Source organism: Acinonyx jubatus, chromosome A3 (assembly GCF_027475565.1).
Source record: "Acinonyx jubatus isolate Ajub_Pintada_27869175 chromosome A3, VMU_Ajub_asm_v1.0, whole genome shotgun sequence".
NCBI classification, from domain to species: Eukaryota; Metazoa; Chordata; class Mammalia; order Carnivora; family Felidae; genus Acinonyx; species Acinonyx jubatus.
Window position 1 is genome coordinate 14,646,419 of NC_069388.1, and position 11,495 is coordinate 14,657,913.

Consider the following 11,495-nt stretch of genomic DNA (forward strand, 5'->3'; position numbering starts at 1 on the left):
TTGCTGGAACAAGCTGCCGGAAGAAGCTGCTCGTTCAATGCGGATCTCCGCGTGTCTGCCCAGCGCTGCGTCCTGGCCGGCAGCGAGTGAACCCCATGTCGTCCTCGCAGGCTCCAGAGGACCAGCAGGGCGGCGGCGATCCCCCCGGGGACCTCCGCAGCGTCCTGGTTACCAGCGTGCTCAACCTCGAGCCGCTAGACGAGGATCTGTTCAGGTAGCCGGCCGCATCTGGCCTGCACTCCCCCCCATTGGGACAGAGGCTTCTGCTCTCGACTGCCGCCACCACGTTGCCCCCTCCTCATAGTCTCCCGGACGAGGATGGGCTCTGCGCGGGATGCAGGCTCTGCATCCTGCGGTTGGGAGAGAACTTATCCCTGAGAGATCTGGCTTCGCTGCCCTAGCTTCCTCCTTCTCCGCACCAGGTCTGCGCAGCCCCATCCCTAGGAGGTCCTAGCAATCTGGGCAAATAAAGTGGTGGCCCGAGATAGCCTTCTCAGCAGCCTCCCTTGAGGAGTCATGTCCCTGGGGGAACCAGCCCCCAAAGGGCGGGGACTTGTCCAAGTGCACGCAGCTCATCAGGTTTAAAACTTAGAAGCAGCTGCTTGCGTATTCGTTGTCCTTTTCCTCTTACACACCTTATCTCCTCCACCACTAGGTGGAGTCTAGTAGCTCATTACTCATTCTGAGGCCTGAGCCAGTTTCCTTCCCAATGCTATTTAAATTCTCTCTGTAGCTAGGGATTTAATAATTTTGGTCTTCAAGGCTTTTCAGAAGGCATCTTCGGGTGTTAGCTTCCCTTCCCGTTACTGAAGAATTACAAAAAACTTCCTGGAGAGCTACTTAGAATGCGTGATATTAAAAAAAGTCTAACCTTGGGCTGGGCTGGGCTGGGTGATGGGAAACTGGAATTTCACCTCTGGGGCCTCAGTTTCCTCCCCTGTGCATTGAAGGGCTTCGCTTTGAAGTCTGAGGGCCCTTTGAGCTCTAAATCTAGTTCTTGGAAGAACTGGGCTGTCCCAAGTTGAGAGATGTAAGTGGCAGGTCTCAGTGCAGTTTGCCCCCAGCTCTTGGGGTTCATCTTCGCCCTCACACGACCTTGAGGGGGCTTCTGCCTTACCCTGGAATCAGCAGTGGAAGAAACACTGGACTTGGGGGGAAAAGACGCAGATAGTGCACAGGAATGGTAATGTTTAAGTTGTGTGACCTTGCTCAAGCCACTTTCCCTCTCTGATCCCTGTTCTCTGTGTAAAATAAGGGCATTGGTTCCTTGTCCTTAACCGAAGCCCGGAAGGGTTGAGCAGTCTTGAAGACCCTGAAGTTGTACGCTGTGTGCAGAGTAAGGGAATTTGCTTGGGAGAAGGGTCCATGGCTCTCACTAGATTCTCAAAAGGATCCCAGACCCCAATAAGGCCGAGAGATCCTGCCCTATAGGCTCAGTGATGGTCGCAGGATTTGGTCTGGTCCCCAAGTATTTCCTGCTTTCCCTTCTCCCCACAGAGGAAGGCATTACTGGGTACCCACAACCCAGCGGCTGTTTGGGGGTCAGATCGTGGGCCAGGCCTTGGTGGCTGCAGCCAAGTCTGTGAGTGAAGACGTCCATGTGCACTCTTTGCATTGCTACTTTGTACGGACAGGTAAACTACCCCCCTCCTTATCCCCAAGCCAACCCTGATGGTCCATTAGCCACTTCTTCCTGGATTTGGGGGGCTGACCTAGGAGAAAGAGGGAAGGAGGGGGAGGGGGAGAGAGAGACTGTTAGTTGATTCCTCTCAGGGGAGCCTAGAGAGGAGCAAAGCAGGGGGCCAAGAAGAGTGTTGGACCTCACATCTGCTGAGATCACGGAGTACCTGTTTTCTGGGGCAGAATGACTCTGTTGCTTAACTGCTCCCTGCAGGTCTTTTGTTCTTCGCTCTTTACACACCTTCTGGTGCCAAGTACTGTCCTGGATCCCCAGAGGGGTGCTGTCACCTCTGCTAGTTCAGCAGTAGGCAGCTTGGCTTGGAGAAGAGAGCACCAGCCTGCAAATCAGGAGACCTTGGGTCTGGTTTCAGCTTTGCCACTAACGTGCTCATCCATCTTGAGTGAGGTTACCACCGCCACCCTCACACCCCCACTCCCACCCCTCCTCTCTGCCAGGCTTGGTTCTTCCCACCTGAAAAATGGAGAAGGGGAGGGGCCTAGTATGAGATCCCTACAGCCGCTTACTGCTTACCGCTTACCGCTCTGGAATCAAAGGAAGGAGGGAGGGAGTAATCCTTTAAAACCCACGCTTTCTTTTGGGAAGCATAAACATCTCACCTTCCCTCCCTTTCCCTCACTCCTAAGGCAGATGCCTGGAATTTTGAGTCCATGTCTTCTGCACAGTCTCATCAGCTGTGACGAATTTATGGAACTTTATAATATATGATTTATGTTAAAACAGTAGTGAGGTTTTCCCCTTCATGTTACAGATATAGTTATAACTTTTTAAAAGTTTATTTATTTTTGAGAAAGAGAGTGCCAAGTGGGGTAGGGGCAGAGAGAGAGGGGGGAGAGAGAGAATCCCAAGCAGGCTCCACGCGGTCAGCGCAGAGCCCCATATGGGGCTCGAACTCAAGAACTGGGAGATCATGACCTGAGTCAAAATCAAGAGTTGGACGCTTAACTGCCTGAGCCACCCAAGCACCCCTGCAGATATAGTTATAATAGTAAGTATCCCTTTTTGTCATACTACGTTCCCCTGCTGCCGCTCACTCCGTATCCTTGTGCTTCCTGTCCCTCCCTGACAGTCATTGCTGTAGAGTATTTGAATACTTACTGCGGGGTCAGCCCTGTTCTCACCTTCATGCTAGCTGGGAGCAGATGTGCTCTTACTTCTTCAGTGTAATCGTAAGCTCCAGAAGTGCTACGCTTAGGCTTTCGATATTGTAACCCTTCTAGCCCAGTGCGACAGTTTTATTTTGTTTTGTGGCAGTGGGAGCATTACCTGATCCCTCTGAATGGGCCTCTTTCTCTTGTTTCTAAAGAATTTTTGGTCTTTGTGAGTAAGTAAAGTATCCAGTGCAGGGCCTGGACTGTTGCTGGTTCTTTTTTGATGAGGAACTTATGGGAATAACTAAAATTTGCATGATACAGTGCATAGCTATGTCCATTACCTTGTTTAGTCCTTAAAAGTAAACACGAGGGGTGGGCATTCCTGCCACCATTCCACCTGTAAGGAAACGGGGACCAGAAGAGGTTATGTAACCAGCTCCCACAGTGCTCAGGGAGGCAGAGCTGGGATTTAAATCCAAGCTCCACACTCTTTCCTCCTCCTTTGCTTTTCTCTTTCACTCTTGGGAGATCATTCCAAACCATGAGAGAGCTACCAGGTTCTGGGGAAAGGATCCTTTTCCTTGGAAAGTCTCCATCCAGGGAAAGCATGAAATGAGACATGCCCATGCCACTGTTTTAAAATAATCATCAATTATTTGTGTCCCTACCTGCTTCTTGAGAGGCTGCAAAACAGCTTAAAATAATTGGTAGTGGGGTGCCTGGGTGGCTCAGTCACTTAAGTGACCATCAGTGCATAGCCTGCTTGGGATTCTCTTTCTCTCCCTCTCTCTCTGCTCCTACCCTGCTCTCTGTCTCTCTCTCTCTCTCTCCGTCTCTGTCTCTCTCAAATAAATAAATAAACATTTTAAAAGAAAAAAAATGGGGGCGCCTGGGTGGCTCAGTCGGTCAAGTGTCTGACTTCGGCTCAGGTCATGATCTCGCGGTCTGTGAGTTCGAGCCCCACTCGGGCTCTGTGCTGACAACTCGGAGCCAGGAGCCTGCTTCAGATTCTGTGTCTCCCTCTCTCTGCCTCTCCCCCACTCGCACTCTGTCTCTCTCTCAAAAAAAATAAACACTAAAAAAAAATAAAAAAAAAAAAGAAATAATCGGCAGCTATTACAGGACTATTGAAATAGAAGTCAAGGGACAGGAGGCTAGTAACAGGATTTGGAAGAAATGATTGTGTTAAAAAAAACTAAGCTAAGGCATATTGTGGTTCGTTCTGAGCTTCCTGGCAGCAAGGAAAAATGGGAAGCTCTCTTACTAGTTTGTGATGTGACCTCTTACTGGTTCCAGTAATGATGGTTCCATATTTTCAACTTCTTTCTTTTTTTTTTTTTTTTAAGTGAGCTTCACGCCCAGCACAGAGCTCAGTGGGGGGCTTGAACTCATGATGCTGAGATCAAGGACTGAGCTGAGATCAAGAGTCAGACACTTAAAACGACTGAGCCACCCAGGTGCCCCTCAATATTTTTAAATAAAAGATGCTGGGGTGGGGGTATTGTCCTCGGCTATTTATCATATCAATTCTTTGTCTGAAAAACCGGGAAAGGGGCACCTGGGTGGCTCTGTTAAGCGGCTGACTCAGGTCACGATCTCACGGCTTCAAGCCTCACATCGGGCTCTGTGCTTGACAACTCAGAACCTGGAGCCTGCCTCAGATTCTGTGTCGTCCCCCCCACCCCCTCCCTGCCCCTCCTCCGCTCGCTCGCTCTCTCAAAAGTAAACATTAAAAATATTTTTTAAAAACCCAGGAAAGAATGACAGTTTAATTTTTTGTTTGATTTGTTTGATTTATTTTTTTAAGGATGCTCTAGAGAGGTATAAGAATGTAGTGTAGGAGTCATCTGACTTGGTATAGGTTTAGAGCTTGGTGAATCTAGAGTCCTCACACATTAATCTGTAAAGGACCAGATAAAAAATATTTTAGGTTTTGGGGCCCCTGGCTGGCTTAGTCTGCAGAGCATAGAACTCTGGATCTCAGGGTCTTGAGTTCAACAACCCATGTTGGGCGTGTAGCCTACTTGAAAAAAACATTTTAGGTTTTGTGGGCAAAAGCAACAACAGACAATATGTAAACAAATGGGCTTGTCTGTATTCAAACAAATGTTAATGGCATCAGTTTCCTCATCTATTCAGTGGGGATAGAACTTTGCATAGTTACTGTGAGACCCACCGGACAAAACCGCCTTAATTACTAATGTCACCTGGCACCCCCCAGTCACTCCTGCAGCCAACAACCTGTTGATTCCCTTCCTTCAACACATTCCAGGGCCTACCTGCTCTGTTCCAGTAAAAATGTCCAAGAACTCATTGACACTGAAAGGTAAATCACTAGTAACTGAAAGTAGTACCTTTTAGCTGCAGCCTAAGGATAGGGTTAGGGATTTTTTTTTTTTTTTTTTTTTTAAGTTTGTTGGTAGGGAAAAGGGAAAGGAGGGTTCCTTTCCAGCACCTGAAATCAGACTGCACATGTAGCTGTTTCCAGGATCTGGACTCTTGGGAGGCCCTTCCTAAAGGCCTTTGACCTTGAGGAGCCCCCACCCTTTGGCAATGCCCAACAGCAGCCTGCTGAGCAGACCGGCCAGCTTCAGACGGTGATGTCTACTGCTGTTGGTTGAATGAGCCTGCGGTGCCCCGTTGGCTCCCCATTTGGATGACGGTGGAGGAAGCGACACTTCCTGAGACCTGCTCCTTTCATCTGAAAATTGAAAATCATCCCCAGGACCTCTCACTGCCAAGGTGTCAGAGCTCCAACATCGGCCTGACTCAGGCACTGAAGAACTTCAGGGACACCAAGGAGATGCTCCTAAAAATCCTCCAGACTAGCTTGTTGAGGGCTAATAGGCCTCGGGGCAGGGCCAGTGGTTTCCGTCCTACACTGGGGATGCAGACATCCGGAAGAGAAGGGCCAAGGGACTTCTGTTTCCATCTAAGATGAAGTGACTGGCCGACAGTAGGCTTCTGAGGGACGAACAGTCAAACAGACAATGGCCAGACCATCTATAAAAATAGGATTCTGATCCCCAGTTGGCAGCAAGCAGCACAGGAAGCCAACCTAGTGTCTACACATCACACCTGTAGGAAGTCAGACCACCATCTCTAGCAACCGGCACAGGAAGCCAGACCATAGCCTCTAGAATGATCAGCCCCAAACAGCCAAGACTTTATTAACAGAGATAACTTCCCTAATTTTTGTCCCCACTTCCAACTTAGGACCAACCAGAGAAAGCCAAATATGCCCTGTTTCTAGTTAGCTCCCTACGGACTTCCTGTGCTGACAGCTTCCGATCGTGGCTTATGGTGTATCTTTTATCACTATAATGCTTTCCCACTTCTCTGCCTGCCTTTGAGTTTCTGCCACACACAAGTGATGGTGGCTGACTCCCTTGCTATACTAAACTCTGAATAAATAGCTTCAGCTTGTTCTTGGAAAACAAAAAAGGCAGCAGGCCAGAGTTACTGATCTCTGATCTAGAAGAATAGTATTGGACTCATGACAAGATCCCAGTCACAGATGAAGCAAGACAAAAGCGGAGATTATTTAGTTTCTTTAACAAACACTTAAAGAGCACTTACTCTGTGCTGGATGTTCTAAACACTTTACAACTGTGGCTAATCTAATTATCATTAAAATACTGAGAGGGATAAGCACTGATGATCCCTATGTAGAGAAGGGTAAAATGCTCAGAAGGTTGAATGATTTTCTCAAGGCCACACAGTGAGTGGCAGGGCCAGGATTTGAATGCAGGGAATCTGGCCATGCCCCTCTGTTCTGTGCTGTTGAGAGAGGGGAGCTCCACTTGTCCCAGAGCATCTGGATGACAGGGTCTGGTATAGTCCCTGTATCCCCAGTACCTAGGCCGTAGCGGACCTCAGTCAGTTGCTGCAGAACAGAAAAGGAATAAAGAACGAGTAGCAGAGGTGCCTGTCCAGCCATTGTGATGATGACTTGTCCCATGGGGCTTACTTGGGCTCAACTGTATCCCTTGTGCCCACTGCAGGGGACCCAAAGGTGCCGGTACTGTACCAGGTGGAGCGGACGCGAACAGGGACGAGCTTCTCTGTGCGCTCCGTGAAGGCCGTGCAGCATGGCAAGCCCATCTTTATCTGCCAGGCCTCCTTCCAGCAGGCACAGCCCAGCCCCCTGCAGCACCAGTTCCCCATGCCCGCTGTGCCCCCACCGGAAGAGCTGCTTGACCATGAGGCCCTCATTGACCAGTATTTAAGGTGAGAGACCCGGAGGCTCCAGGGTAACTGCTGCTGTCACCTGTTAGTGGGTCGTAGAGTCCATTTTAAAACTCTAGGGGAAAAAAACCCATATATGTGTATGTATGTGTGTATACGTGTACATATATGTATATGTATATGTACAACGTGTGTATACATACATAGAGGGAGGGAGAGAGAAGGACCAGGAAAGAAGATATTGGAGCATATCGCATAGGGTGGGTAAGAACCCTTTCGTGAAGCTTTAGTTTCAGTTGTGTGTGTTGTGGAGTGTGCGAGTAGGTGTGCATGGGCAAGTGTGTTGGGTCACGATGTAAACACAGAGCTTAGTGATTCAGCCAGTTCAGGTACTGTTGCAGCTTTGCTGGTTGCGCAAATACTGAAATATTTCTGTAATTACTTGGTGGGTCCCTTCCCGGTCTCTGAGTGATCCCTCTCCTCCTCTGGGGTCACTTGTGATCCAGCAGCCCAGGAGTTCATGCCGGGCAGGGGTGACGGTCCCTGCTGCCTTTGCCTTCGTGGGTGCTAAATATTTTGAGTATCGCCTGGTAAAATATATTTCTTACTTGGATCGTAGCTAATAAAGTTGGAAAAGTGCTGGGGCAGGGGAGAGAGCTCTGGGTCCTGACACAGGACAGACACAACGGATTCTGGATTCTGGCCGGGTCTGTGCCTTTGATAGCGCTCGCCTGCTGTGCGACTTTGTCTGACTCCCCAGCCTCTCAGAGCCCTGCTTCTTCATGTGGAAAATGGGAATGGTCATGTTTGTCCTGCCTACTTCACAGCTGTCTCATAAGGAGAGCTCCCGTGTCTTGTGCTGCACGCTGGGGACATAGCATGGTATTGATGGGATGGATGTGGGTTTTATCTTTTGGTAAAGGCCTGGGTTCAAATTTAGACTCTTTCTGCTAGCTCTGTGAGTTTGCGCAAGTTGCTTTCCCACGCTGAGCCGGTGCCCACAGTTAGGAAATGTGCTAATCATAATTCCTCCCTCATAAAGCTGCTGTGAGGATTAAGTGAGGTAAGAGACAATAAGGTACTCAGTGAATGCTCCATAAATTGTAGTCACACCACTACCGACAGAGAGGAATAAGCAGAGAGCCTGGTCTGCCGTCAGAGCTCAAAAACGTTTGCTGAAATAAAAGGAGGACGTTGTTCTTAAGGGTCCGTAAATCTAGAGCTGTGCAGTCCAACAAGGAAGCCACTAGCCACATGTGGCTGGCGGCTTCTGTGGTGGAGAGTGCAGGTACAGAACATGCCATCGTCACAGGAGATCTGTGGGAGGGTGCCCTCGAGGGTGGGGTGAAAGTGGAAATACTGGTGAAGAGCACCAGGGCTGGTTGTTACTGTCACTAGAAATGGGCTCCTCCCCTGTGGGGACACAGTGTTCCCACTTGCTTAGGGTAACTCAGTCCAAGTTGTACAGCCTATTTCTGAAAGTTGAGAATAGTGAAGTAGTTAAGAGCATGCGCCACACTGCCTGGGTCCGGACCCTGCCTCCTCCACTTGCTGAGCAAGCTACTTGGACTGTCGGGGGCTTAATGCATTTACCGGATCGGGGTGATAATAGCATTGTCTCACGGGGTCGTTGTGAAAAGTGAGCGTACGCAAAATGCTTACAACAGTGCCTGTTATGGGGTACACGTTGGTACTCCGGTAGCTACTGTCATTATCTACATTTTGCAGATGGGAAGATAGGCCCAGAGAGGTTACTAACTTGCCAAGGTCACGTGGCTCATAAGTGGCAAAGAAAGGATTCACACACTCTCCTTTTCTGCCTGCCAGAGAGGAAGTGAGCTGTGGGGGAAAAGTCAGGAGTCCCTGTGGAGGACCGAGGGGGGTCACAGAGGCAGCTCAGAGAGGCTCTCCCCTCCCCCTTTACTTTCAGGGACCCCAACCTCCAAGAGATGTACCGGGTGGGACTGAACCGAATTGCTGCCAAGGAGGTGCCCATTGAGATCAAGCTGGTAAACCCACCGATCCTGAGCCAGCTGCAGAGCAAGGAGCCCAAACAGATGTTCTGGGTGCGAGCCCGGGGCCATATTGGTAAGAGGACCCCAAGGAGTGGAAGAAAACACTCTCCAGGGGTCTCGGCCTGTACCTCATATGCCCTGTGTGGTGCTGGGCATGTTACTTCCCCTCTCTGGATCTGTTTCCTTGTCTGCATGGTGGGGAGTTGGCTTAGCTTCTCAGCGGGACCCTCTCGGCCGCTTGTATGGGGAAAAAGGGGAGGGGACTATAATCATCCTGATGTCGGCCCTTTCTGGGGAAGGCAAGGTACCTTGCTGGTTCTTCTCCAGGACCTCTGCTAACCATACGGTGCCTCTGTGCAGGCTGGAAGATAACCCTTAAAGGACCCAGTGAGGGAGACCTACGGAGTGAAGACTGGATTTCAGTCTTCACTCACCCCTGTCCTCTGCCCATCCCTGCTGCCTTTGTCACCTGCCACACACACACACACACACACACACACCCCGTAGGCCAGGTGCCCTGATACAGTGAGTAGCCTACACATCTGTGTGTGGCAGCCCCTCTCTGCCCCCCGCCTCCCTGCAGGTCCTGAGCTGTAAAGCCCAGGAGCCCAGGGCTGACGGGGCTGGAACGTGTTGCAGGGGAGGGCGACATGAAGATGCATTGCTGTGTGGCTGCCTACATCTCGGACTATGCCTTCCTGGGCACAGCACTGCTGCCCCACCAGTGGCAGTGTAACGTGCACTTCATGGTCTCTTTGGACCACTCCATGTGGTTCCACAACCCTTTCCGAGCTGACCACTGGATGCTCTATGAATGCGAGAGCCCCTGGGCTGGTGAGTATGGGGCCACCAGGACAAGGGTGCTGACGTTGGGGGGCAGGAAGCCTGCTTTCTGGGGTGATGCTGCCCTCCGCCCCCAGCCTGTGGGGCACTGCACATGTCACTTCCTCTCCTGCCTCCTCTAGGCTCTGGCATTCTTCTCTTCAAAAGGACAGGGTGAGGCTTGAAACGGGACACCTGCTCAGCTTACTATCTGTAACAGGCAGAAGGTACTAGAGACCCGGTTCTAGTCCAGAACCACTTCAGATTCTCTGTGTGATCCTGGGCAAGTCCCAGCGCCTCTATGAGCCTCAGTTTCCCCATCTGAACAAATAGGGTCCCACGAGCAGTGGTATCTGAACCTGGTGGCCCATCAGACTGCCACTTGGGGGAGCTTTTTCAAAATAGGTTCTCAGATTTTACCCTCAAGATTCTGACTCAGCACGTCTTGGATAAAATCCAGGAAACTATTTTTGAGAGGCTCCCTGAGCAATAGTGCTGATTAGCCAACCTGGTTGGGGTCAGGGCCTTCGGTCGTCTCTGAGGGCTCCACAACTTGGACACTGTTAGTGCGCAGAGAAGCCCAGACTCGTTCATCAGTGCCTGGTCTCAGAGCCCTGAGCTCCTTTCTAGGGAACTACTTTTCAAAGGAAGAAGAGCCTCGATTTGTAAAACAGGGACAAAACTTAAGGGATTCTATATTCAGGGAAGGGGGTACTCTCCAGTACCAACAGTATCACAATACAGGATCAATAGCCTTGCCGTTAGGACGCTTGGGTTCGGGTTTGGCCGGCTCCTTATGGCCGAGTTCCTGAGCCTCCTGGGACTTTGCTGTCTTCATCTGGAAAATGGGTGAGGCCTGTTTCACTTGGCTACTATGAGAACTAAGTGAGTTCTACTCTGTGTAGGGGAGACCAGCAGCTCCCTTCAGAACCTTCCAACTCAGGCCCAGGGTTAGCAGGGGAATCTCTAAGCAGGGAAGGAGGGGTGGCCAGCCCTGATGGCCCCAGGCCCTCCCTCCACCCCCTTCTTCCTGCTAGTGGGGTGGGGGCAGTGTGGGAGTCTTTTTCATGCACCACCCTGGAGGACCGGTTTCATTTATTAGAAAGGGAAGTGACAGGTTTGCTACCACAAGTGGCCAGGGTGGGTGGCTCGACCCGGCCAAGCTACTGACCAAGACTGTCCTCAGAACTCCTCCCCTGTGATCTTTTTGAGGAAGCCAGTGAATATGTGAAAGTGCTTTCAAACTGTCAAGCGGGGTTCCCACAGGAGTTACCCCCAGGGACCATCCATAATGGGCTCATGAAGGGGCACCTAGAGATTGGAAGAGGCCACAACACTCAGTGTGCCCTTGTATGGGGCTGTCAGACCAGTTGCACCCTTTTCAAGCAGCACATTATGCTGGGCTGTGAAGGAGCGAGAAGGTCATTCTCACCCTTCTCCTCACCCGCAGGTGGCTCCCGGGGGCTGGTCCAAGGGCGGCTGTGGCGTCGGGACGGCATCCTGGCTGTGTCCTGTGCTCAAGAGGGCGTGATCCGAGTGAAGTCCCGGGTCTCAGAGAGCAAGCTGTAGCCAGAGGTACCAGCTTGGCCTGGGGCTTCTCCCCCAATTCCTGAGGCAGGAATTACAGTCAAGGTCTGGGCCTTCTGTCCCCAAACCCAATAAAGAGACTAATACCAC

At 50.8% G+C, this 11,495-nt stretch overlaps 1 protein-coding gene across 6 annotated transcripts; it reads left to right on the forward strand.

The window, feature by feature from the left end:
- Window positions 1–37: 37 nt before the first annotated feature.
- On the forward strand, window positions 38–11,494 carry ACOT8 (acyl-CoA thioesterase 8). Of its 6 annotated transcripts, XM_027070214.2 has the most exons (7): window positions 38–214; window positions 1,498–1,582; window positions 6,798–7,023; window positions 8,912–9,069; window positions 9,636–9,830; window positions 9,962–10,045; window positions 11,269–11,494. In XM_027070214.2, the coding sequence occupies exons 1-6, from the start codon at window positions 38–40 to the stop codon at window positions 9,994–9,996; spliced, it is 876 nt and encodes a 291-aa protein (XP_026926015.1). In that variant the 3' UTR covers window positions 9,997–10,045; window positions 11,269–11,494. The 6 variants fall into 6 exon arrangements, with proteins under 6 accessions (XP_026926015.1, XP_053055863.1, XP_014920915.1 ...); XM_053199888.1 differs by having other exon boundaries at window positions 9,962–11,494; XM_015065429.3 differs by lacking the exon at window positions 9,962–10,045.
- The last annotated feature ends 1 nt before the right edge of the window (window position 11,495 follows it).

What these genes read in the sequence shown, in the direction of transcription:
- ACOT8 (XM_053199886.1), top strand. Translation starts at nt 38, where the DNA reads ATGCGGATCTCCGCGTGTCTGCCCAGCGCTGCGTCCTGGCCGGCAGCG. An exon ending in TGGTGGCTGCAGCCAAGTCT is followed by an intron (nt 1,583 to 6,797) that starts GTGAGTGAAGAC and finishes TGCCCACTGCAG; the next exon opens with GGGACCCAAAGGTGCCGGTA. An exon ending in CTCATTGACCAGTATTTAAG is followed by an intron (nt 7,024 to 8,911) that starts GTGAGAGACCCG and finishes CTTTACTTTCAG; the next exon opens with GGACCCCAACCTCCAAGAGA.